Here is a 14,643-nt window from a genome sequence, read left to right on the forward strand (position 1 = left end):
AATCCTTACTTGTTTGCATGAGATTTGAAATAGTATTTTGCATTTAAATTAAAGTGACAATTCCTTATCATTCAATTGGAGCTTTGATGTCACTATTCAAATCAAGTCTTATGGATTGTTTAATTAAAATTAAGTATAATTCATTGTCACTTAATTGAGCTCGAGCTCTGACCATTGCACTTGGTTTAATTAAGTTTGAGTCTTTTCATCTAAGTTCAAATTTTGTGGTTAGTCATTTGAGTTCTAATAAGTTCCCTGCTATCCAAATAATGTCCCATGCTATCCAAAATTGATTTAAGTCCATGTATTTTTTTATACAAATTTTGTCAGCCTCCCAACATCTCCCCTATTTAGAAAAAAAATCATGAGTCTGGGCCTCCCGCTACGCTAGAGAAAAAATGTGTACAGTAGGTGTCGGGTGACAACGCAGCTAAAAGGTCTTCAATCCCAGCACGCTAGATAAAGACATGTATAGGTCTTCGGGCACCTGTTTTAAAAAAGATGCAGTTTTATATTTTATCCCTACCACGGTAGAGAATATAGTGTATGTGGTTTACCTGCATCACTATAAGTGTCACACCGGGTTTCCTTCCCACCACTCTAAGAAAAGCGTGTATGGATGATTTTTCAGTTCGACACAAATGCCAAATGCAGGGTTTTAAGTTTATGGATTATACCTGCGCGTAGATCGTGATGACGACGAAAGCTACAAAAATCTCTCTTCCCCTTTTTTTTTTTTTTTGACTTCTTTCCTTTTTTTAATAGAGAGATGGGAACCTACTGCTTGGGTGGGTGAACACTTATTTTAACAAGTTAACGGGTGAATGTGCTTGTTCAATGAGTTGGAATGGTGGAGGTAATTAGTTGGATTGCTACAGGTAGTGAGATAATGGTCTAAATTTGAGTAGGGGTTCGATTTGGGCTAAGAGGCGTGAAGAGCATGTGATGGGCTCGACTTAAGTCAAAGATAAGGTCGGGACTTGCATTCGTTTGCTGGAGTCGGATGAGGCCTGAATGAGGCTCAAAAAAAGGAGGCAGCTGGATGAGCTCAACGGGAGAAGTAGAGGCTCGATCGGCTTGCAATTTTGGAGATGACAGGTATCGCGAATGGAAGCGTCGACTTCGTTGGGAGGAAAAAATAAGTACAAGTATTTTTGAAAATCCCCAGAAAGTTCAAACTATTGATGATTGACCAATGTCTACTATTGTTTTTGAGATATACATCTTCTTAGGCATGGCGAACTACTACAAAAAATTTGTGATTTAATTTTTTGATATTCCTAATATAGGATTTTTTTTCACATGATTTAGCAATCAAGCCATTTCCCCATCAATACCAGCATCAATAGAATATAGTGTAATAATAGATACCTCAACCTCTATCCATCTTTTTTACAAATCTCTTCCCAACTTTGTTATAATCATTCCTAGTTTCTCATTAACTTGAACAACTTGGTTTATGTGATGCACCATTTTATATTCAAGAACTTATAAACTATTTGTAAAAACATTGTGTCCCTTGCTTGGGCTATTGATATACATGGGAATATAAATTTATTATGCAAAAAACTTAATTCTATTAAATTGACTTTTAAATTTTCCTCTTGAAAAATTCTCTTATTTATCAAAGTACTATTTTACAAGAGGCACATGAAATGTTTTTAAGCTTTAAAAAAATATCTAAACTATTAGATCTACTTGTTTGAAGATGAATAAATTCAAGGGAAAATCATTCAAATAGGGGTGTCAATTCGAGTCGACGGGTCGGGTTCGGGTCAAACCTGAGTTGACCCGAATCTAAACGGGTCAACCCGAACCCGACCCATTTTTGCAAACAGGTTGGACACCTAGGCGGGTTGCCGGGTTGACCCGACCCGACCCGCGTGGCAGAGGGCAAAGTCACAAGCTCGCGACAACGCGAGTGCAGACGGAGTGCGTGAGACCGCAAGACGGCACAAGTTCAGACGGAGTTCGACAGTCTACGAGACCGCACGACAACGCGAGTGCGAACAGAGTCCGGCAATCCACGGGACCGCATGAGCAGACGGAGTCTGCAGGACCACGCAACAGCAATAGTGCGGCAGCGGGCGACGGCGCGAGCGCGGTAGCGGGCAACTTCGCAAGTGCGCGCAAAAACCTGGATGGACTAGACTTTCGGGTCAGCGTCGAGTTGATTTCAAGTTTTCGGGTCAAGCCGAACCCGACCCATTTGCTAAACGGGTCAACCCAAACCTAAATTTTTCCGAGCCGGGTTTCATGTTGGAACAAAAATTGACACCCTTACATTCAAGTTGTTCTCATGAGAGCCGATGGATCCACCAACAAGTTTTAATGGCATATGTCTACTGTCTACAAGAGATGAAGAGTTAGATTTTCTTTATAACTCTATTATAGATTAAAAAAAAAGAACCCAATAATTTATTAAAGAAATCATATCATCTAACCGAGAATAATTTGTAGCCCTAACAAGATAGATGAAGAAATGCCTGTTTACTTTTCATTCTTTAAAATAATATTGAGTCAATTATTCTCTCTTCTTTCTCTCAATTCCCATATCAACTAATTTATCCACACAAACACTAATACATACAAGGACAGCTACAAAAGCTGCATAACATAATCATTGAGAAAATGATCAAAATGATTCATTAACTTTTTATATATTGAAATAATCTTTAACTATATAAAATGTCATTTTGATTCATTTTTTAAATACGAGGGACCAATATGATCATGTTTATAATAAATGAGGACTATTTTAATCCTTCTTAAGAAATTAAGGAATCATTTTGATACTTTTCTTCATGAACATCTAAGCCGTGCAAACTTTTTATGATAGAATTCTTGCGGTCCAAACAGAGTTTACACATAAGAAATTTAAAACAACAAACCCACAATATTTGTAACCATGTAAGCACTACGTCAATTTAAATATTGTAAAAGGCCTCGTAAATGGCATAAACAACTTCATATTGCGCAAGAAAATTATTGAGAAGGAAAGGGCAAACAGAATCTGTAGTGGCCAGAAAATAAATAAAGATGTAGCACATGAATATAACAGATACTAGTCTGATTCTAATTTTAGCTAACACGGCTCAAATCAGAATGAATGAATTCTGCATTTATATTATCAAATTATTCTCCCAACAGGTTCAGAATAAATTCTAACTTAAAAACCTTTCGGATGTTTTTCTCAGATAACCCTGGCTTTGTACAAGCACATGTATGCCATGTGCCAATCACCTGTTCAATAAGACCAAAGTTTAAACAAAATAAAGAGGTACGTTGCTTTCTTATTAGATTTATATGAAGGTTTTATTTGGGAGGATTTTTTTTTACTGTTTTTTAAAGCAACTTTTTTAGTAAAAAACTAAAAATTTTGTACATAGAAGCTGCTTTAAGAAGCACTAAAAAATCCATCCAAAATAAAACAAAAGAATAACATCAAATATAATTTTTATAGAACAGAAGGGAGAAATTACAAGAAGCAGGACCAGCCAGTGACACACCTAAAGATTAAGAGAAGAAAACAAGGAATTCAAATAGCAGCGAGAGTTGAGAATTTTTTTAATGGGGGCATATAAATTATTTTTCTTATTTAAAAGGGGAATAAATTGAATGTTTTTCATGGAAAATATCGAATAATAAGAAATTATTAATAATATCTAATATATATAATAACATATCAAACATTTAAAAGGGGCGCATGCCTCTTAATTTCCCCTCTTAAATCTGCCCTCGAGTTAAAATTAACCAACTCTAGTTAATATTTTTAAAAATTTAGAAAGCAACGGCTTAATCAATCCTAATACTACTATAAATAAGGATTTGGCAATCTCTCTTATTAGATATCCATATCAGCATTTTCGACATCATACAAGAATATCAGTTCTATAAATATTCTGTATCTTTTACCTATTTTAAGATAAGGATGACCTATTGAAAAAAGCTCAAATAGACAAAAGCAATGAGGAGAAACAACAAGGGAACTCACAAGAGGCTTTATTAATCATTTCAATCCACTCATTTCATCGCACAGTGATAAAAAAAGGAAGAAAATGGCAAGAAAAGCATATAGCATATCAAATTAATAAAAAAACTACTCAACTAAGGAGATGCAAAAAGAATTATTTTTTTTCGACTTAAAATATTTTTTAATAGTAGCCTCAAGGTTTGAGTGTTTTGTTTTCAGTTTTAAATTCATATTATATTCACCTTATGTGAGTACAACTACTTAATGGCATATAACCATAATCCACATTTTTCTTTACTTATTGAAAAATCACATTCGAAATAGTATTGAATGTTAACCGTTGTCCCAAAACAAAAAAGAAAAAAAGAAAAAAAAATGTCGCGTACCTGCTCTGGCTACTCGCACGATCTCGCACGTCGAAGGCGTGGTCGCAACCTCCTCCCCACAACGCACGTCGCTCCCACGTCGCACGACTTCACGTCGTTAAAATGAGAGCTAAGGCCCTCGTTCGCGGGCTCTCTCTCTCTCGCGATCCCTCTCGCTATCTCTCTCTACCGATCCCTCTCGCTATCTCTCTCTACCGATCCCTCTCGCTCTCTCTCTCTGACCTCCCGCTCTCTCGCTCTGACCTCCCGCTCTCTCCCCCTCTTGCGGCTCCAGTGATGACTTTTTCTTCCAATCGATCGGAAGTTACGAAGCTTTGATCGAAAGCAACGACTGGAGCTCATGCTGTTCGACTTCACTCTTCGACAACCTCCCTTCCCGTCAGTTCGAAAGTCATAAAAATTTGATCGGAAGCAAGGGAGCTCATCGACTATGAAATTAACTTTCTTCCTTTCACCCTTCTTCGGTTCTCCTGTGGCCGGACGAACCACTATGGACACAAGTACATATATCACCCACAACAACGGTGATTGAGATTCTTGAGTACGTCGGGTACAAAGACAGCTTGATGTACGAAAAAAAGAACACCTCATGACAGAATGGAAGAGATGTTTGAAAAAATTAGAACTAAACTTCCTGATGTTCTAAAGTTTCTTCTTAGTCATATACTTAAGAAGAAAACAGTTCCGGTGTCCACAAACACCGAAAGTAACAAGTCTACTACACTAAAAAGCTTGAAAAGAGACCCTTTCAAGGCAGTAGCCACGAACTTCAAGAAAGACCTCCCCAATGAATGAGAAAAGGGGAGTCAACATCAGGACGATGAAGTGCCTCATAATATCCAGATATACCACCACCGGATCCGCGACACTCGTATTAGCGGACAGAAGGCATATATAAGCTCTCAAATAAAATGTTGTACATTCAAATGACAGTTATCTGCACAACTAAAATATTTCAAAGTACCCATACACATGCACCTTAGTTTGTATACACATAGGTATATAAGGGGTATCTAATCAATGAAATTCTCAAACACCCGCATGAGCCCCGGCGAGCATGTTATTGGTACACACGTGACGTCTAGGGATGCTGCGCGGGTCGATAGGTGAATTCAAGTTCAAACCCAATCCTTTTATACGGATCAATGGGAGTCGACAAGGTTCAAACCTTCAAATAAATATACGGTTGTGGTGACCGGTGTATTTATTTTAATACATTCATATTAGGCCTTCAAGGCCTATAATCAAGAGAATAAACTAATAAAAGGCATAAAGCCTACGAAACTCGATCCGCTTAAGCAGGTAAATAGGAGTAAATAGGGTTCGGACCATTAAACAAATATAAGGTTATGGTGACCGATATATTTATTAGGCCTTCAAGGTCTAAAACAAAAGAAATTCATTCACAAAACCATAAAGCCTACGAGAAACCTGATCCTCAGTCAACAGTTCGGCCGAGTCGACAATGTTCAATCAACAAATGGAAATAACCCCAAACATCCCGATGATGGCCGTGTTGAACGAAAATCTCAACCGGAGGGGTCCATTCCAAATACTTCAAATGTCCATCAAAATTCAAAACTCCACGAGTTCTGAAATCCAAAAATCATCAAAATTCCAATTTCAAAATATTTAAAATTCGAAAATCAGTCATCCAACCATTTAGAGCAAAATCCATCCACCCTCCATAATAGTTTGACGAGGTAGACAAATTTAAATATAACTTTAGCTCACATAGAGCTAATGCCTAGTCGAAAATATTACTATAATCCATTCTCAAAAAATCTCCTACCAATAAGGACGTGATACGTGTCATTTGACTGACGGTTTTGCCGCCAAATGACACCGCAGGATAAACGGTTATGACCCGGGGCCCTCTGAACAGAGTGGTTTTGCCACCAAATGGCACCACGAAATAAAAGTTATGGCCAGAGCTAATATGCTCCTTAGTGTCATCAAATCCTTGAGATATGAATCAATATGATATAGTCGATAGGGCACAAAGCCCTATGTTAGCTAAGGTGAATTCAAATTTATCCCCTTAGACAAACATTCACCCCAGGTCTACAATGTACCCTTGGACGAAGCAACCCATGGTTGCCGACAAAGATCATTCAGTCAGGTTGGGTCGACTACCTCCTCTGACTAAGTAGACTAGGGACCACGATGGCTCGAGATGACGGAACCATGGGATCTTGATCGGGTCCATCATCCATTCCCCCACCATCCGCTTTAAGTGTAAGATGGTGTAGCTTCTAATTTTAAATATCAAACTTCTCAAATATTTCAACCCAAATTTCCAAACATCCAAGCTTTTCAAATACTTATGCCGAAGCTGCTGTGGGCTCCGAAAATTCGGCCCCGGACTCTGCCCGCTTTGTTCTTTTTCATTCGGCGGGGGAGTTTTAACAGAATTAAGTTCCGTGGTAAATTTTGAAAGGCATATGGGTTTGTAGATAAGACACTACCCAGAGATTTTGCCCTCATTATGTGAGAACTTTATGATCTGAGTTCTGATTTCCTATAAGCGCAAGCCCCTATAGTTAATTACCCCTCCCGATAACGAGAGAGAACTTTTAATTAAGGCTAGTCATCAATCAGAAACATAGAGATAGGCATCTGGCATATAGTAGCAGCACGGGTTTGGATGTTGGAAAATTGAAGAGTTGAAAGGTTTGATATTTAAAATTAGAAATTTCACCATCTTGCACTTAAAGCGGATGGTAGGGGAATGGATGATAGACCCGATCAAGATTCCATGTTTTCGTCGTCCTTGGCCATCAGGTCACTGGTCTACTTAGTCACAGAGGAGGTAGTCGACACAACCTAACAGAAGGGTCCTTTTCGGCAGCCATGGGTTGCTTCGTCCAAGGGTACCTTGTAGACCTGGGGTGAATATTTGTCTAAAGGGACAAATTTGAATCCACTTTAGCTAACATAGGGCTTTGTGCTCTATCGATCATATCCTATTAATTCATATCTCAAGAATTTGATGCCAGTAAGGAGCGTATTGACTCTGACCATAACCAGTATTTCATGGTGCCATTTGACGACAAAATCACACGGTTCAGAGGGCCCCGAGTTATAACCGTTTATCCTGAAGGGTCATTTGGCGGCAAAACCGCCGGTTAGAGGACACATACCACGTCCTTAATGACAAGAGATTGTTTGGGAATGGATCCTAGTGATATTTTCGACTATGCATTAGCTCTTTGTGAGCTGAAGTAATATTCAAATTTGTCCACCTCGACAAACTGTTGCGGAGGGTGAATGAATTTTGCTTTAAGTGTTGATTGATTTATTTAAATTTTAAATATTTTTGAATTTTCGAATTTTTGTGGAGTTTTGGATTTTGATAGACATTTGAATATTTGGGAGACATTTAAAAGTGTTTGTGAACCCCTCTGGTTGAGATAAACATTCAACACGATCATCATTGAGGTGTTTGGGGTTATTTCCATTTAAAGTTTGAACCTTGTCGACCCTATCAACTTGCCGATAGGGGATAGGATTTTATAGGCTTTGTGCCTTTATTAGTGAATTCATATTGTTATAGGCCTTGAAGCCCTAATATGAATGCATTAAAATAAATATATCAATCATCACAACCGTATATTTGTTTGATGGTTTGAACCCTGTCGACTTCTATTGATTCGCATAGAATGATCGGAAACTTGAATTCACTTATTGACCTACGAAACATCCTTAGATGTCACGTATGTACCAATAGCACGCTCGCCGGGGCCCATGCGGGTATTTGGGGGCATTTTATAATTATTTATTGAACCTTATCGACTTCTATTTACCTGCTTAGAAGGATCAAGTTCAAATTTATTGACCCGCGCAGCATCCCTAAACGTCACATATGTACCAATAACACGCTTGCCAGGGCCCATGCGGATTTTTGTGATTATATCTACCCCTTTTGTGTACCTACGTGTATACAAACTACGGTGCACGTGCGGGGCTATTCTGGACTTTTTTATGTCTTCTATGATAACTCATATTAGTTTACATTTGTCGTATGTCTTTCATTTATGTTTGCAGATGATACACGATGTATAGAGTGGACCCCTTTACAAGAACTTGTGGACATTTGCATTTGCTGCATATCATCTACCCTTCGTCCATTTGGCATGTTTGCAAGAGACTTTGTAGTTTACAAACAAGTTGTAGGGAATGTAAGCCTTCTGATATTGATTACAGATACTTGCATTCATCACGAATCTTCTACATTTGTTGGTAAGTAGCAAGTCATGCATATGACGAATCTTCTATAGCGTCATGTGGGGGGTTGCACTTACTACAACTGTTCGTAGGTAATTTGCATATGGGAGAGATTTCTTGTATTGACTCGTAGGAACTCAAATATGTCATCTATCTCTCCCTACATATTGACGGTAGCATAGAGTACACTTGTAAATAATTTTTTATATGCACTTTGATGAATCGAGTCATTACTGAGGTACTTTATGATTTACCCATGACTAAGACATGACTCTCTCTTGATTATCATTGACTGTGAAGGCGTGTTTTTTTTGTAAAAAGATCTACAAATCTTTTGAAATTACTCATGGATGGACTAGTGTGTATTGTACTATCGTCCATAAGCACGCATGAGTTTTTTGTAACTATCTGTATTTGCCTCTTGCTATGCTTTGTGTATTTGGGTTCATCACATGTCGCCTATTAAACTCTTTTACTAGTAGGAAACTCGTGCATTCGCTTGTATGATTACTCCATAGGCAAGTTGTTTTCACCATATTTCCCCCATTCGTGCTTGCTAGTGATTCGTTGAACTTCAGCTCGTGTTGCTTGTGAGAGAGATATACTTCAACTTGGTAAGCACTCTTCAAACATTTCTCCTTTATAGTGTTTGCAAATTGAAGTAATGGAGAGATCACCACATTTGTTGCATAATCCAATCAAGTGACATTGATCGAATGAAGGCCTCCCCACAACGCACGTCGCTCCCACGTCGCACGACTTCACGTCATTAAAATGAGAGCTAAGGCCCTCGTTCGCGGGCTCTCTATCTCTCGCGATCCCTCTCGCTATCTCTCTCTACCGATCCCTCTCACTATCTCTCTCTACCGATCCCTCCCGCTCTCTCCCTCTCTCGCGGCTGCTCGACCACGCTCCAGTGATGACTTTTTCTTCCAGTCGATCGGAAGTTACGAAGCTTTGATCGGAAGCAACGACTGGAGCTCGTGCTGTTCGACTTCACTCTTCGACAACCTCCCTTCCCGTCAGTTCGAAAGTCATAAAAATTTGATCAGAAGCAAGGGAGCTCATCGACTGTGAAGTTAACTTTCTTCTTTTCACCCTTCTTCGGTTCTCCTGTGGCCGGACGACTTCGCTCCTCCGATGCTATTCCTTCCTGTTTGAACGGAATTTACGACATTTTGATCCAAAGCAGGGACGGGAGCTCGCCAGCCGTGAGGTTGCACGCGTCACTTCTTCGGTTCCTTTAGGACTATTTGACTCTGCACCTTCGGCGACTTCCCTTCCTATCCGGTCGGAAGTCCGACATTTTGATCCGAGGTAGCCACGAGAGCTTGCCTGCAGAGAAGGTAACTTTCCTCCCTTCGGGCACTTCTTCAGCCTATTCCCGTAATAAAAACAAAAAAAAAGAGTTTTATTTCTAATTATAATTACTTTAATTAATTTTAATTAATTCTAATTGTTATTTTTAATTAATTATATTTCTTATAATTAATTAAAATTAATTTTAATTAAGTTATTATAAATAATCTAATTAATTATAATTAACTTTAATTAGAATTAAATTTAATTGAAAATAATTAATTAAAAATAATTTGTTAATTAATTAATATTATTAATATAAATTTTTTTTTGCAAATGCCTTCTCTTGCCTCAGTCCACGAGCCTCCATTGCCGACAACCCCGCGAAGGTATGAATTTTCCTAAACTCAGATTCTCTCTCGAAGTTTGCGGCGGACCAGAAAATCGTCTATACACGTCTTTATTGCGCGTGGTGTGATGGGACCCCATTCCAACGCCTACGACGAGGCGGGTAATCACTTAAAGCCCTACTTCAATGTTCATGGAGCACCGGAAAACCACTTATACACTCCTTTATTGCGCGTGATGGGATGGGACCTCGATGCGGCGCCTACGACGAGGTCGGGTCACTCATAAGTACCCCCGAGCGGGGGGAAAACAATTTGCATTTTCAAACAGGTACCGAAGACACCATACACACCTTTATTGTGGGTGGTGGAAAAGAAGATCACGGCCACGGTGTCCTCGTCCGAGGACACCTACCATACACGTCTTTATTGCGCGTGGTGAGAAGGCTCAGTTTCTCGTAGTTTTCCCCTAAAAGGGAAAAACGCTAGGAGGCTGCCGAAATTTTGGGTGAATATGTTACTGCACTCGGGCTTGATTTGAACTCAAAAGAACAAGAACCTGGACTCAAATGAGAATGAACAGTGGACTTGAGGACCTGAACTCAAACAAAATCTAAACGATTAATCAAGGCTCAAACCCAAATAAAATAAAATCAAAGCTGGAGCTAAAGTTGAATCAATATAAACATGCAATTGAACCTGCAAATACTTCAGAAGACTTTGAACTGCACTTGAACTTATACTCTGGACTCGAACATTAATGGCTTGAACAATTTGAACTCGAGCGAGTACTTGAGTTGGATTGCAAGGGAACTCAAACTACAAAAACATTTGTACGACCAATAGTGACTCAATGTCGAATGAAATACATTGATCCTTGTAAACAAATGTAATTAAGGTGCGATGAATACAAACACCCACGAGCTCTTGTAGAAAGGATATTGCAACATCCTTGTAACCAACATCGAGGCACAAGAAGGCACACTATAAGACCTCGATGCATACAAACAAAGAATGTAGTGGACTCTTACAACAAGTCTCTACGAGATCAGGTGTATCGTACTTGCAAGGTCAACAAATGGTTGCAGAATGTATGGGTGTCCCCTGTATGCATTATTGAAACCTCTAATACTTGCAACATTCGTCTGTTGATTGAAGAAGGTGACACTAGAGATCAATAGCGGAGGACCCATCGCCGCAAATAAGTTGTGAATGACAAAGGTTGATATAATGCAGATATAATAGACTCCTACGACAATCCCTATAAGGTCAAATGAACTATACTGGCAAACAACAGTAACAAGTTGCGGAGTTCATATGCGACTGCTACATGTGCTAATATGATCTCCAATACAAACAAATGCTTGTAGATTGAGATGACAATACTGCCACTTGATAGTGGAGGATCCGTTCTTACAAACAAATGCAATCATCAAAACCCACCTGAGATTGGTGAAAGGTGGATATGATACTAGTACAAATGGCTCAACTACGAAAATTTTCAAGAGGTCGTAGTGAATACAGCGGGCCCCTGTAAATACATATGAGCCGCGTGTGGATAACAACAGTGGGTACATCGTAGGCACAACGAGCCACTGTGGACACAAGTATATATATCACCCACAACAACGGTGATTGAGATTCTTGAGTACGTCGGGTACGAAGACAGCTTGATGTACGAAAAAAAGAACACCTCCTGACAAAATGGAAGAGATGTTTGAACAAATTAGAACTAAACTTCCTGATGTTCTAAAGTTTCATCTTAGTCCTATACTTAAGAAGAAAACAATTCCGATGTCCACAAACACCGGAAGTAACAAGTCTACTATACTAAAAAGCTTGAAAAGAGACCCTTTCAAGGCAGTAGCCACGAACTTCAAGAAAGACCTCCCCAATGAACGAGAAAAGGGGAGTCAACATCAGGATGATGAAGTGCCTCATAATATCCAGTTATACTGCCACCAGATCCGCAACACTCGTATCAGCGGACAGAAGGCATATATAAACTCTCAAATAAAATGTTATACATTCAAATGACAGTTATTTGCATAACTAAAATATTTCAAAGTACCCATACACATGCACCTTAGTTTGTATACACATAGGTATATAAGGGGTATCTAATCAATGAAATTCTCAAACACCCCGCATGAGCCCCGGCAAGCATGTTATTGGTACACACGTGATGTCTAGGGATGCTGTGCGGGTCGATAGGTGAATTCAAGTTCAAACCCAATCCTTTTATATGAATCAATAGGACTCGACAGGGTTCGAACCTTCAAATAAATACACGGTTGTGGTGACCGGTATATTTATTTTAATGCATTCATATTAGGCCTTCAAGGACTATAATCAAGAGAATTCACTAATAAAAGGCATAAAGCCTACGAAACTCGATCCTCTTGAGCAGGTAAATAGGAGTAGACAGGGTTCGAACCATTAAACAAATATAAGGTTATGGTGACCGGTATATTTATTAGGCCTTCAAGGTTTACCACAAAAGAAATTCATTCACAAAACCATAAAGCCTACGAGAAACCTGATCCTCGGTCAACAGTTCAGCCGAGTCGACAATGTTCAATCAACAAATGGAAATAACCCCAAACATCCCGATGATGGCCGTGTTAAACGAAAATCTCAACCGGAGGGGTCCATTCCAAATACTTCAAATGCCCATCAAAATTCAAAACTCCACGAGTTCTGAAATCTAAAAATCATCAAAATTCCAATTTCAAAATATTTAAAATTTGAAAATCAGCCATCCAACCATTTAAAGCAAAATCCATCCACCCTCCACAATAGTTTGCCGAGGTGGACAAATTTAAATATAACTTTAGCTCACATAGAGCTAAGGCCTAGTCGAAAATATTACTAGAATCCATTCCCAAATAATCTCATACCAATAAGGACATGATACGTGTCCTTTGACTAACGATTTTGTCGCCAAATGGCACCGTAGGATAAACGGTTATGACCCGAGGCCCTCTGAACTGAGTGGTTTTGCCGCCAAATGGCACCACGAAATACCATTTATGGCCAGAGCTAATACGCTCCTTAGTGTCATCAAATCCTTGAGATATGAATCAATATGATATAGTCGATAGAGCACAAAACCCTATGGTTAGCTAAGGTGAATTCAAATTTATCCGCTTAGACAAACATTCACCCCAGGTCTACAATGTAGCCTTGGACAAAGCAACCCATGGTTTCCGACAAAGATCCTTCAGTCAGGTTTGGTCGACTACCTCCTCTGACTAAGTATACTAGGGACCACGATGGCTCGAGATAACGGAACCATGGGATCTTGATCGGGTCCATCATCCATTCCCCCACCATCCGCTTTAAGTGTAAGATGATGTAATTTCTTATTTTAAATATCAAATTTCTCGAATATTTCAACCAAAATTTCCAAACATCCAAGCTTTTTAAATACTTATGCCCACGCTGCTGTGGGCTCCGAAAATTCGGCCCCAGACTCTGCCCGCTTTGTTCTTTTTCATTCGGCGAGGGAGTTTTAACGGAATTAAATTCCGTGGTAAATTTTGGAAGGCAGATGGGTTTGTAGATAAGACACTACCCAGAGATTTTGCCCTCGTTTTGTGAGAACTTTATGATCTGTGTTCTGATTTCCTATAAGCACAAACCCATATAGTTAATTACCCCTCCCGATAACGAGAGAGAACTTTCGATTAAGGCTAGTCATCAATCAGAAACATGGAGATACACATCTGGCATATAGTAGCAGCACGGGTTTGGATGTTGGAAAATTGAAGAGTTGAAAGGTTTGATATTTAAAATTAGAAATTTCACCATCTTGCACTTAAAGCGGATGGTAGGGGAATGGATGATAGACCCGATCAAGATTCCATGGTTTCGTCGTCCTGGGCCATCAGGTCCCTGGTCCACTTAGTCATAGGAGGTAGTCAACCCAACCTAACAGAAGGATCCTTTTCGGCAGCCATGGGTTGCTTCGTCCAAGGGTACCTTTTAGACCTAGGGTGAATATTTGTCGAAAGGGACAAATTTGAATCCACTTTAGCTAACATAGGGCTTTGTGCTCTATAGATCATATCCTATTAATTCATATCTCAAGAATTTGATGCCAGTAAGGAGCGTATTGGCTCTGGCCATAACCAGTATTTCGTGGTGCCATTTGGCAGCAAAATCACTCGGTTCAGAGGGCCCCGAGTTATAACCGTTTATCCTGCAGATTCATTTGGCGGCAAAACTGCCGGTTAGAGGACACATACCATGTCCTTAATGACAGGAGATTGTTTGGGAATGGATCCTAGTGATATTTTTGACTATGCATTAGCTCTTTGTGAGCTGAAGTAATATTCAAATTTGTCCACCTCGACAAACTGTTGCGGAGGGTGGATGAATATTGCTTTTAAGTGTTGATGGATTTATT

The 14,643-nt window shown here is 39.3% G+C and overlaps 1 protein-coding gene across 1 annotated transcript in view; it reads right to left on the reverse strand.

The window, feature by feature from the left end:
* Nucleotides 1-2,897: 2,897 nt before the first annotated feature.
* Nucleotides 2,898-14,643, reverse strand: part of LOC114580688 (ubiquitin carboxyl-terminal hydrolase 6-like) — a 34,440-nt gene continuing 22,694 nt past the window's right edge. The window contains exon 4 of the mRNA XM_028699025.1: nt 2,898-3,243. Within this exon, the coding sequence (XP_028554858.1) occupies nt 3,194-3,243 (50 nt within the window). The 3' untranslated portion in view covers nt 2,898-3,193. The remainder of the gene's footprint in view (nt 3,244-14,643) is intronic.

This window comes from Dendrobium catenatum, unplaced genomic scaffold, assembly GCF_001605985.2.
Source record: "Dendrobium catenatum unplaced genomic scaffold, ASM160598v2 fragScaff_scaffold_1205, whole genome shotgun sequence".
NCBI lineage: Eukaryota > Viridiplantae > Streptophyta > Magnoliopsida > Asparagales > Orchidaceae > Dendrobium > Dendrobium catenatum.